This window comes from Mesoplodon bidens (assembly GCF_964165515.1).
Source record: "Mesoplodon bidens genome assembly, chromosome: 16".
In the NCBI taxonomy this organism is placed as follows: domain Eukaryota; kingdom Metazoa; phylum Chordata; class Mammalia; order Artiodactyla; family Ziphiidae; genus Mesoplodon; species Mesoplodon bidens.
In genome coordinates, this window is record NC_138173.1 from 37456759 (window position 1) to 37469722 (window position 12964).

The 12964-nt window shown below is 42.9% G+C and overlaps 1 protein-coding gene across 5 annotated transcripts; it reads left to right on the forward strand.

Moving 5' to 3' along the window:
- The first annotated feature begins 599 nt into the window (after nucleotides 1-599).
- PDP1 (pyruvate dehydrogenase phosphatase catalytic subunit 1) lies at nucleotides 600-10077 on the forward strand. 5 transcript variants are annotated; one of them, XM_081258298.1, is made up of 3 exons: nucleotides 1458-1520; nucleotides 2294-2328; nucleotides 5952-10077. In XM_081258298.1, the coding sequence occupies exons 2-3, from the start codon at nucleotides 2298-2300 to the stop codon at nucleotides 7610-7612; spliced, it is 1692 nt and encodes a 563-aa protein (XP_081114424.1). In that variant the 5' UTR covers nucleotides 1458-1520; nucleotides 2294-2297; the 3' UTR covers nucleotides 7613-10077. The 5 variants fall into 5 exon arrangements, with proteins under 5 accessions (XP_081114426.1, XP_081114428.1, XP_081114424.1 ...); XM_081258300.1 differs by lacking the exons at nucleotides 1458-1520; nucleotides 2294-2328 and adding an exon at nucleotides 600-619; XM_081258302.1 differs by lacking the exon at nucleotides 2294-2328 and having other exon boundaries at nucleotides 1432-1520.
- The last annotated feature ends 2887 nt before the right edge of the window (nucleotides 10078-12964 follow it).

Here is a 12964-nt window from a genome sequence, read left to right on the forward strand (position 1 = left end):
ATATAGCCACAAGAGTTCCATGGGCAGCCTGGGGCTGGGCAAAAAGGCCCTCTAATTTATTTAGAGAATAGAGGAGGCAGTTGGAAAGACGTAGGAGTTATAAAGAACCAGTTCCTGGCACTGTTTTGTGTCTATAAAAATTTTCCTTTATTACATAAAAATCAGATAATGCAAATTAATAAAAACAAAACTCCACAATACTGTTAACATGACAGTTTTTATATCCAGCCCACATCACTTTATGAACTTTATTGGCTAGTAAGCAGATATGCTTAATAAATCAAAGTAAACTGTTTAACAGTAGGTGGGTTAAGTGCAATGATCTACCTGATACCATCTCCGAGGAAGCTCTTAGAAGCCACTATCAGTGACTCATTTCCCATAAAGAGGGGATTACGTGTGGACAGAAGCAAGTGAAATAGCCCTTGACGTGTCTTCCCTTTAACCCAAGGCTGCCAATACCACCCCAAATCCAACTCGTCTCACAGAAGGGGAAACTGACTCTTATGGAGCGGAAATGACTTGGATGAAAGTCCTGACACAAGAGTCCAGGGTTCTTCCCACTTCGTCACAAATGCAGACTGCATTCTACCCTTTTCCTCGTAACCATTCAGGGCAAGTAAGTCAATACTGATTTCAAAGCCCTTTAGAAAACGTGAGCACACACCTACTCTACAGGGGAAAGAATTCCTTCATCACAACTTCCTCTTGCTGCTGTTTAGACCGCCTTCCTCTCCCTGGGCCCTGCGAGGTGCCCAGAAAATGATAGAAAACATCGTCCACGGCAGCACTCCTAAAATCTGCAAAGTATCAAATGAATGAGGCCACAGATACTCCCGGGTTATCACGCCTTGTTATTCCAGGCAGGGGCGACTGCAGCGAATGCAGTTTCCCGTTGGGCAGGGAGCCGCCCCCAACAGCCTAAACCTACGAAGCCCCGGCCCACCCGCAAGGCGCGGGGGAGGCTCGGCCAGCCCCCCGCCGAGGTGCCAGGGATTCGCGGAAGCCTGCCCGGCAGGCAGAAGCCGGTCCCGGGGCCCAGCTCGCTTGGGGACGCTGGTCCGGGCCAGACGCTTCCTCCAGCCGGTTCCGCCGCCAACCCAGTAACCGCGCGCAGCCCCACCCTCCCCCAGGCTACCCGGCGCGGGCGCGGTCACGTGAGGCGGGCCCGCGGAACCAATGGGCACCTCGCGCGGAATGGAAGGGATTGTCTGACCCCCATGACGTCACAAAGCCGGCGGGGAGCGCGCCGCTCTTCCGCTCCCACGCGCCGGGCCTCGGCCCGCTCTCCTCCTCTCCTCCCACTCGCCACTGCGCAGCCAATCGGAAGGCGGGAAGAGCTCCGGCCCGAACGTGTGGGCGGGGTAGGGTGGCGGCCCTGCGGGGCAGGGTCGCTGAGTGGGCCGGGCTGGGGCAAGGGGCCGAGCTACAGGGAGTTGCGCCGGGCTGCGTGGAAGGACCGCCCGGAGGTGCCGCCGCCGCGGCGTTGAGAAGAAGCGGCTCCACCTCTGCCGTGCCCGGTTCGTATTCCCTACTCCGGGCCCCGAGCCGGAATCCTCCTCCACCAGCCCAAAGTTGTGAGGGGGCGACTGGCACTCGTGGGGAGCGGCGACCGCGGGCGTGCGGAGGGACTAGCCCCGGAGCGCCAGGTGCGCGTGAGGGCGTCGGGGCCGCAGCGGGCGTGGCGGCGCTGGGGGCAGCCGCAGGCTCGGGGTGGTGGGCGGGCCCGCCGCGCCCGCTGTCAGCGCGGAGGGCGCCGTGGGGACCCGCGGGAGGGTGGGCTCCTGGGAGGTGCGGCGCAGGTGGCGCGGCGTTACTGCCTGAGGGTTCCCCTTTACACACCCCGAGTCCAGGGTGATCCCACCGGCAGCCGCCGCGGGCCGACCCTCAGTTTTCAGGACTGAAGCCGGTGCGGCGTGGGCGGGCGGAGGATGCCGCGCGCCCGTGGGCTCCGCTCCCGGGCTGGATGGACGGGCCGGTCCCGGGTCGCGTCTCCGCGGGCGTTGGGGCCCCTGCCGCCTCCACTGTAGCTCTGCCTCTCCCGCGGGGTGGGTTTGTTTGTTTGTTTGTTTCCTTCTTCTCCCCACCCCTTTCTTCCTCCTCCATCCTCTTCCCCCCTCCTAGCCCCATTCACCGGGCTGGGGCGAGACCTCGCCCCTCCTCCGCTCCCGCCTACCCTGCCGCCGCCTCCTCTAATGAGCATCTCTGCCTTGCTTTCAATGGGCCGGTGCTGCTGTCGCTGCTGCTGTCCGCGCGGGTTGTGGATGTTGTCGGCTCCGTGTTGTGATGACAGGAGAATGTGTGTGTGTCCCGGGCCCAGACGAATTGGTAGGTATTCACTTAACTACCTGCGTTGGGTACCCAGGAAGGATGATGACTGATTTTGTGTGTGGATGGTTTTAGGTGGGTCGGCGTGGAATTAAGAGGTGAGATAGATAGAAAAAGGGGGACAGAGGCATCCTGGACCAGGATAGCTTTTATGCCTTAGGGAGTGCAATTTTCAGGTAGGGACAAAGGAAACTAATCAAACAAGTACTGGCTTGGGGCTTCGTGTCTTCCGAAGGCAACCGGTTTCTTCATTCATGTAGAGATAACAGGAGCTGTGAAATGGCTAGACATTGCCCAAAAATGCTGAAAAATCGCAGAGAGTCTTTATGCAGGGTGTTTAATGCAATCAAATTACGTAAACTGGGGTTCTGACACATTTAATGATTAGTATAGCATTTTTTTTCGTTTACACCAAAATCTTTGCAAACCTAAAGAGCTCTGGAGTCGGTGCAGTAATTGCATTCTCTAATTTCTTCTGTGAGTTTATTGATGAAGTTGAATCATTTCTTGGCACAAACTCTGTTGAGCACATCAGTAAGAATGGATGGACCTCTTTCCTGTTTCTGGTTACAGCTCATCTTTCCGTATTAGTCGTTGGCAAAATTGGCAAAATCTGCCTGAGACTAAGGTGCTGCATATAAGGTGGCTAAGTCTGTATCATGGGATAGGACCTTTTAAGTGAAATTGTGGCCAGAAATAACTGGAAAATTTGACAGTGCTTCAGTTTACCACAACTGTACCTTGCTGCTCTTCCTGCCTCATCAAGAGCCGTCTACTTCATTAATTTAGTAAGTTTGTCGACAGAAGTTTTGATTTCATGGGGTTTTGTTGTTGAATCACAGGATATTCAGAAGGATACTCACAGAGTTTTTTGAATGCTCACTTAATGGTTTATGAAAGCATTTGAAAGTACTTCGACTTCTAGTAGTAACTGGTCTGATGGAGAGAGTATGTTACTTCTATTGGTGGTGATAGAATGTTCATTAATCACAGAGTAGGTAACTTCCCTAAGAATTTGACTTTTGGAGGCATGTTGGGAGTCTCAGTCCATATGCTAAGCCCCTGAGTAACTGAAAGATACAGTTAATAAAATTCACTCTCTGCTTTTTTGTTTTTAATGTTGAGAATTTATGCCTGAAGGAAAAATGTATGTTAGAGTGCTTGCTGTTTGAATTTACGTATTATTCAAAGCATCTGCTGCATGAATCGGTTCTTTTTGCCACAGTAGTTCATTTTGCAGTCAATTACAAAAGCAGGAGGATTGTCAAAGCAAAGGAATTTAAGTAAAGTGTGGGTTTCCTGGACTTGTTATTCCTTGATCAGACATCATATAGCCAAATGCTGGTATGCATCTATCTGTCAAACCCCCCTCCAAACACACACACACACACACACACACACACACACACAGTACTTTGATTCAAGCTACATTCCATGCAGAAATACACGTTTTTCCTCTAAGATTCTTAAGTTTTAAAGTAAGTATAAATGCAAACGTATATAAAGTTACAGAGAAAATTTCTTTTCATTAAGATTGGTGTCTATTTACATTTTTAATAACAAAAAATCTTTATACAAAGCATGAAATAAGTTAATGTGCTTTCTGCATACAAACCTAGCAAGAGATATAATTCATATCTGGAAGCCAGTGTCATGTGGCCCCACGTTTGAGCACATCTCCTGGCTCAGTCATGTACACTTAACCTTTGGATGACTTTCAGGTATTCAGTTTGAAGTGCTGTTAGTTAAGTGGTTAGTCTTGATAGATTCCTGTTCTTCTGGAATTTCTGTTTTTCGTGACTGCCTTTCAGAATACTTATTTAGTTATTGATCTTATTTCCAAAATTCTAATCATTTCCTTCTATTGCCTAATCTTGTCCTCAATTTTGTAAACAAATCCCTTCTTAAATAGTGTAGTTAAAATAACGGTACTTTCTATCACATGCAAAAGGGGTTCTATATGACTGGCTTATATGGCACTTATTACAGAAGCAAATTCAGTGTTTTCTCTGCCCCCCTCCCCGCATTCCACTTATCTTTTTTCTAACTGTGTTTCAAAAGAGGGTGCGTGAAAATAATGTAATATATTCTAACACTCTCTATGATATCTAAAATTTTTTCTTAATGTGTTCAACCTTAGGAAGGAATAGTTGATATTAAGACTCAGATGGTTTTACATTCCTTATTCCTTTTTGTTTACTGCATTTGTTTTCTTATTTAAAATATAAAGCCTGTTTATTTATAGGCCAGATGAATACTTTGAGGCAATACCTCAAGAATTCAGGGGAAATATATGTTACAAGAGGGATTCTCTTCTTGTAAAAATTATCTGAATTAATGATATATGTTTATTAAATTTTCTAGATAAATGCCCAGCATAATGTTTTCAGTGTCACATAGTATGTGGTATGATTTTGGTTTATTCATGATTATAATGCTCTACCTTTTTTAGCCAAACCTTAGACCATTAGACTACTATTTCACTGTTTATTAATTTCCAAGGGCAAATAGATAACCTTTTTTTTAAATGTAAGAGAAAATATTTTTCTAGGGGTGAATTCTACTTGGGATCCATTATAGACGAAAATCATATTTCTGTAGCTTTCTTTCATGGCTGATAAGCAGAGGAAAACGGTAGCAAGTAAATTAAATTTCAGCACTGTGACCATTTACGTTACAAACAAAGTTTTAGAGCTGCTAGAATACTTAGGGTTTTTTTATCACAAAGAATACACTAAAATTAAACAACAAGTAAATGAACCCTGCATTTGATATCAAAGCCTCACTTCAATGCGCACTTTTTATAAAGGCACAGAGTCCAAGAAGCGGGCTCAGATAGCATCTACTCTGATGTGTTCACGTACAGCTTAGGAAAGCAAGGCTCAAAGCGGTGATCCAGCTTTTACAGGATTATGTGGTGAATTGGTGGCAGACCTACGTCCCTAAACTTGCCACATTGGCACAGTGGTCTGGAGAAACATTGTTTGCAAGACCATCTACTAGGATGCAGGGAGGGCATTTTGGAACTTCTATTTTTATTCATTATGTAAAATTTTTCTTGTACAGGTTATAATGAACATTATATTAATGTAGTAGCATATGTATATAACTTACAAATAATTCATGAATACACACAGGTTAGGGCTGCATCTCAACACTTTTATGGTAGTAGCCATGTGTATCAAATGCTAACAATTGACCACTGGTCTAGAAACAGGATCTTCATAAATGGGAGAAGTCCCTGTGCAATTTGGGAGATCCACGGCCTTTTTTGAGGACAGGGAGAAGGGTGATTGGCCAGGTAGACTGCCACTGCATCATGTTATATAACCTTCGTCTCCTCCACTCTCCGCAGCCAGATCTATTGTACATTCTGCACAGTTTCTGCTGCACAGAGAAATACAAGGAAGAGAGAAAAGTAAAGCTCGACGACATTTCAATCCTGGCTCCATAAGTGATTGGGAGGTGTGCTTAGCAGAGTATATCCTGTAGAAATAGTACATGATATGTGTGTAAAATGTAGTGCCTTAGGAGGCACAGGGAGCCTGTGGATTCACCTGCTAAACATTTGTTATGAAAGCAAAAATAGATTAAGTAATCTGAATGTAACTTTTGCTGTCTAGGAATCCCAGTCAGAAGTTCCAGCCTGCCGCTGTTCTCTGATGCCATGCCAGCACCAACTCAACTGTTTTTCCCTCTGATCCGTCATTGTGAACTGAGCAGAATCTATGGCACTGCGTGTTACTGCCACCACAGACATCTCTGCTGCTCACCCTCTTACATTCCTCAGGGTCGCCTGAGATACACACCCCATCCGGCATATGCTACCTTTTATAGGCCAAAGGAGAGCTGGTGGCAGCACACCCAAGGAAGGAGATATGCTTCCACACCACAGAAATTTTACCTTACACCCCCACAAGTCAACAGCATCCTGAAAGCTAATGAATACAGTTTCAAAGTGCCAGAATTTGATGGCAAAAATGTCAGTTCTGTCCTTGGATTTGACAGCAATCAGCTGCCTGCGAATGCGCCCATTGAGGACCGGAGAAGTGCAGCAACCTGCTTGCAGACCAGAGGGATGCTTTTGGGGGTTTTCGACGGCCATGCAGGCTGTGCTTGCTCCCAGGCGGTCAGTGAAAGACTCTTTTATTATATTGCTGTCTCTCTGTTACCCCATGAGACTTTGCTAGAGATTGAAAATGCGGTGGAGAGCGGTCGAGCACTGCTCCCCATTCTCCAGTGGCACAAGCATCCCAATGATTACTTCAGTAAGGAGGCGTCCAAATTATATTTCAACAGCTTGAGGACTTACTGGCAAGAGCTTATAGACCTGAACACTGGGGAGTCGACTGAAATTGATGTTAAGGAGGCTTTGGTTAATGCTTTCAAGAGGCTTGATAATGACATCTCCTTGGAGGCTCAAGTCGGTGATCCCAATTCTTTCCTCAACTACCTGGTGCTTCGAGTGGCATTTTCTGGGGCCACAGCTTGTGTGGCCCATGTGGATGGTGTTGACCTTCATGTGGCCAATACTGGTGATAGCAGAGCCATGCTGGGCGTGCAGGAAGAGGACGGCTCTTGGTCGGCAGTCACTCTATCTAATGACCACAATGCTCAGAATGAAAGAGAAGTGGAACGCCTGAAATTGGAGCACCCGAAGAATGAGGCCAAGAGTGTGGTGAAACAGGATCGGCTACTTGGCTTACTGATGCCTTTTAGGGCTTTTGGAGACGTAAAGTTCAAATGGAGCATTGACCTTCAAAAGAGAGTGATAGAATCTGGCCCAGACCAGCTGAATGACAACGAATATACCAAGTTTATCCCTCCTAATTATTACACACCTCCTTATCTCACTGCTGAGCCAGAAGTAACTTACCACCGATTAAGGCCACAGGATAAATTTCTGGTATTGGCGACTGATGGATTGTGGGAGACAATGCATAGGCAGGATGTGGTTAGGATTGTGGGCGAGTACCTAACAGGCATGCATCACCAACAGCCAATAGCTGTTGGTGGCTATAAGGTGACTCTGGGACAGATGCATGGCCTTTTAACAGAAAGGAGAGCCAAGATGTCATCAGTATTTGAGGATCAGAATGCAGCAACCCATCTAATTCGCCATGCTGTGGGCAACAACGAGTTTGGGGCTGTCGATCACGAGCGCCTCTCCAAAATGCTTAGTCTTCCTGAAGAGCTTGCTAGGATGTACAGGGATGACATTACAATCATTGTAGTTCAGTTCAATTCTCATGTCGTGGGGGCATATCAACACCAGGAACAGTGAGTGGGTCTTAACCCTGGCAGTTCTCGAAGGAAATAGATTTAAAGAGCAGATAGATTTTAAAAAGATACTAATACAGTAAACATTTCCAGTGGGTCATTCTAAGCATTTCCCCATTTGATACTCTAGTCAGCCAAGTAGTCCACATTGACTTTGTATCCGGGTGGCAGGATCCTGAGTCTCCTTCTGCTTAGCTCGGACCTCACAGCACTTGCTCTTGAGGCACGTCAGTTCCTTACTGCAGATGTCTTATGACATTGGCTTCTTTTTTCAATCTGAGAAAATCAGGATGACCTTACAAACAGGATCTTGAACAGGCCCAAAGCAAGGAACTTGCTGGGCATATTCTCTTGGTAAAACGAAAAAACATTACACAGCTGCAGACCGCTTTCATCACCAAGATTTCACTGTACATGAGAACATTTATTTATTGCATGATCTCCTAGATATACAGCCTATGCATTATTCATATAACTTTATTTTAATCTGAAGTAGTTTTCAAATCCAGTGCTTTAAGCCATAAAGGGCCGAGAACCAAGTAATCTGAATTTGTAAGTGTGTGTGCTTATTTGACTGGAATCCTGCTTAAATGGAAAAACAAATGCTACCCCCTTCCCCTCCCCTGATTACCTAATGTGATTGAAACATTTTCTATCTTGCCACACACTTGAAGACAATAAAGGTGTTTAGTTTTATCTACTCTTATTGATGTTAAATAAAGGAAAAATAATTTTTTCAGTTTATATTAATGAAAAGCTTTATTTAGTTTGAAATAAAAGATCCAGAATGAAGAGAAGAGACTGATAGGTTCAATTACTGTCATCTGCAGCCACCAGCACGTTACTCTTATCATGTAATCCCCCGAAGCGTGGCATGCTGTGTGTGCTGGGTAGACTGCTGCTGGGAAATCATACTTCTAATTTAGTAGTGATAATAATTTTCATCACTTTTGGACTTTTAAGGATGACACATATAAAATAAATTTAAATATATAATTTTGGGGAGTAAGGTTTAATATTACCTTTGGGTGCTGAAACGAGGAGGAAGTTTTTGTTTTTCCCCACTTAGATGTAGGTCAATTAAAATAATTGGTTTAAAAATTACTAAATGCTTTTAAACATATTGTAGCTTATAAATAGGAATGTTAAGATATATACATGAGAAATTTTTAAAGGTAAGTATTGTGCATGCCTGATGCTTAATGGAACACTTAGCAGCATCAAGTATTGTTTGCAGCAGTCGCCATAATTATATGCAGTCTCTTCCAATGCTGTATCAAAGTAAATGAAAATACATATATTCAAATTGGCTTTTGGGGAGCTTATTTAATATGCATCAAATGGCATTTTGTTCCTGTGTTTAATGGTGATCCATGTACAGCTGTGCATATATTTTCATCACTTATTGTAGCATCACTGATAAAAGAATGTCTATGACTATGTTTGATTTTCACATAGATTTTAATACAAAACATGATCAGTTTTCCCTTGTGTAATTAGTTGAGGGGTGTTTAGGTCCTTTCAGATTTCTGTAGAATATGAACTGGATATTCAAGGACTCCCTCTGGACTGTGGACACTGAAGCAAGGTAGAATTGGCTGCAAAATTTGTTCCAATTGAAAATAGACTCAGGAAGATTGCAGCTTGGAGGACCATATAATGTTTGTTTTCTGAGGTCTATTTTTTTTCCCTTTTTTTTTTCCCCTTGAGTCAGCTTGAAACTTTCCTCCCAGGCAGTATTTTGGAGGGGGAAAAGCTATTGTACTATATACTTATTTATAAATGTTTTGACAGAGACTTCATCTCTTAATGAAATATATGTAGAATGCAGTAGCAGTTAAAACTCATTTTCAGGCTACTATTTGAATTTCTCTTGAACACCACCACTAAAGAGTTCCACATTATCTTATACTTAGTAAAGTCTTGTCTCTGTATAGTACAGTATATATAAATTTGGTTTCCCATGGTCATGATCAAGATAGTAATTCTTATTACACAAGAAACTTGGTCTGCAGTCCAAAAGCCTGTCTACTCTCTATAGAAATGAAAATGCAGTGTGGAGTTAACAGTGTGGAAATGAAAATAATGGAAATGAAAATAATTGGATGTTAGAAATATGAATATTATCATCTAAAAGAAGCTGTGATTTTATTACAATTGGTTGTCACTGTGATGTGATATCTAGAATTAAAGAATATGTGTAAACTTTCATGGTGTTTAGCCTTTCTTAAACTTTTTAAAATTTATACTTTCTAACATATGTATCAACTTCTGTATGTAGTCAGTGGCTCATGGTATTTATAATACGTCCTTAGCTAGTTAAATGGAATCGTGGTATGGTACACAGTACTTGGGGAAAAAAAAACTGTCTTGTAACTGTGTGAAGAAATGTGAAAAGTTCATATATAATATAGAGAATGGTCAGAGAAATGCCCACAGTGAATTAAAGCTTCATATCTGCTTTCTGAATGACCTGCGTTGGTTTTTGATTAATAGTAAGATTCATTAGATGCTTTCTATGGGGGTAGATTATACTTAACTTTAGGATCCTCTAGATAGATAGTACTTTAAAAAAAAAACTAGGGTATAATTTACATTCAGTAAAATGCACAGATTTTAAATGTGTAGTTTGAGATTTGGTAACCACAACCCAATCAAGATATAGAACTTTTCCATTACTCCAGCAGAAAATTCCCTCATGCCACTTTCCAGTTAATCCCTCCCCACAAAACTATTGTTCTGACTTCTATCACCATAGATAGTGTTACTTGTTCTAGAAATTCATACAAATGAAATCATATAATATGTACTCTTTTGTATCTGACGCTTGTTCATTTTTTTGAGATTCATTTATGTTGAGTGTATTTTTAGTCTCTTCCTTATTACCAAGTAGCATTCCATAGTATGAGTATATCACAATATATCCATTGTTGACGGGCATTATTAGCCCCCTTCCTCTCCCCTTTTAGAGCTAACTTTTAGGTTAGCAATTCCCAGGGATATTATTTGGTTGAAGTATAGATTTAACATTGCAGATGTGATTGATTACAGGTGAGTTTTATGTTCCGTACCTTAATGCTAGGACTTTTTAAAAAATGCCAGGACTTTTTAAAAAATGCCCTTTAGGGCTTCCCTGGTGGCACAGTGGTTGAGAGTCCACCTGCCGATGCAGGGGACACGGGTTCGTGCCCCGGTCCGGGAAGATCCCACATGCCGCGGAGCGGCTGGGCCCGTGAGCCATGGTCCCTGAGCCTGCGCATCCGGAGCCTGTGCTCCGCAACGGGAGAGGCCACAACAGTGAGAGGCCCGCGTACCGCAAAAAAAAAAAAAAAAAAAAAAAGCCCTTTAAACAAGTGATGAAAATGTTTCATGGTGAAAAATGTGGAGGGATTAGGGTGTGGTCCTTTGCTAATGACCTCGCTGTACCTCTCCCACTGATAATCTTGTTGAGTTAATTTAGTTCATTAAGTGATTGAGCTAATGACTATCCTATAAGAAAAAGACAAATAATACCTCGGTTTTTGATGGTCCTGGTTTATCACTCCATCGGCCATTGCTATGATTAGGGATGGGGAAGGAAGTGGCTTAAATGCTGACTGTTAAATTAGGACTGGGATGGTGTAGCTGACTTGATTATCTCTGCTTTTATTAAACTAAATTAATACTTCCTACAACAAGCTTTCCTGCTCACTAGTCAAACACATGCCTGAATATGGGTTATTGTTAGCTCTGTCTTTGGGTATAGCAAGAGGGTCTAGGTAACTGCTATCCTTAGTCTGTAGGTAAACATACCTTAATTATGATCTTTATCATAAATAAAACAATTGCTATTCACTATAGAATTTTTCAGATCATCAAAAGCTGAGGCCTGGGCATGCTGGGTAAATGAAGACATGTTAATGGTATCTGAGTTGACTTGTTACAGTATGAAGGTCACTTCCTTTGTTCCATTCAGAATTTACTTTGAAAGCCAAGCTTAATCTTATTAAATCCAGTCAGCCCAGTTCTTATGACAAAATTTATGCCTTGGATTGAATCCTAACAATACACAGTATTGTCTTCTAAATAGCTTTCAAATTATAAGTCTTCAAAGTAAATATATTAAGAATGATGAAATTCATGCATTTCCTGTGCCATTAATAATGATTATCCAATGCACATATTTTAAGAACCACACAATTTAGACTCAGTTATGTAGCCAATATTTAGGTTCGTAAAATATGCACATATCTGGTTTAAAATTTTTCTAATTTTTAACTTTACCTTGTTTGTCCATCAAGATTTTCAGTTCTTTAAGGTCAGGGCCCGTGGATTTTGTTTCTCTCTCTGAGCCAACACAATGTTGAATAAAAAATGTTCTGCATCCACTTTATTGTACATTAGAGACATATCGTCAATTAAAAAAAAAAAACCTAAGCGAACTTTAAGAAATTCTTCATTTGTCAGAAGTTAACATTAATCCAGATGCAGAGAAATAATTTATTCCTGTAATTTAGTTTCATTTTATAGTTAAAAGTCAATGATTTCTAAAAATTGAACTAGTTTCCTGTTGCAAAGAATATTCAAAAGAAAAAAAAGTACCACTATACAAATTGGCCCATCACACCTTTAGCCCTCAATGGGAGAATGCTTCTTGTGTTCATTGGGAGAGACCTCAAAGACTCAATTGTCAAGTGAGTCAATCGGACCCCAAAAGTCAGTTCATTTCCCCCAGTAAAACTTTGCTAACTGGTCCCCATCTAACCCTTGCCCTCTTCCCCAGCTCCTTTTATACACATGGTGGGAGGCGTGCCCTCTGAGGGCCTGCGAAGAACTTTAGCTACTGTTTGGAAGCACCTGGCACCCAGCTCCAAAAGAGCTCAGTAATTCACGTTGGTTCACCTTCCTACCCCAAGGGGGCCGTAAGACCCTCCCCTAGAGCCACACCTCTCTGCTCTTCGAAGCCATACCCAGTTCACTGACGTACTTCCTGCCTGCATCACATGCTCAACCAACCCAAACAATCAGATTTTACTACAGTGCAAGGAGGTTAGTGATCCTATTCAGCCTTTCAGAAACCTCAGACCTGGAGCACTGAGCCACAACAAGCAGCCAAGAAGAGTCAAAGAACCAAAGATTTTATCTCGTCTGCGGTGATTTAATCAATCTGTCTCCTTGAAGGACAAGACCAATTTGATTGGCTGGCAGTGTTGACGAAGAGGCCAGCCTTCAAGCATAGAAGCTGAGAAGAATGGGAAACGTGACAGATCTAAGGGAAAGAAAAAAGAAAAGGCGAGAGAAGGAAGAGAGTGATGTGATTAGAGGCAGTAATGGGGGCAGGGAGCATCAGATCCTCTGACACCTTGGACCAGTGACA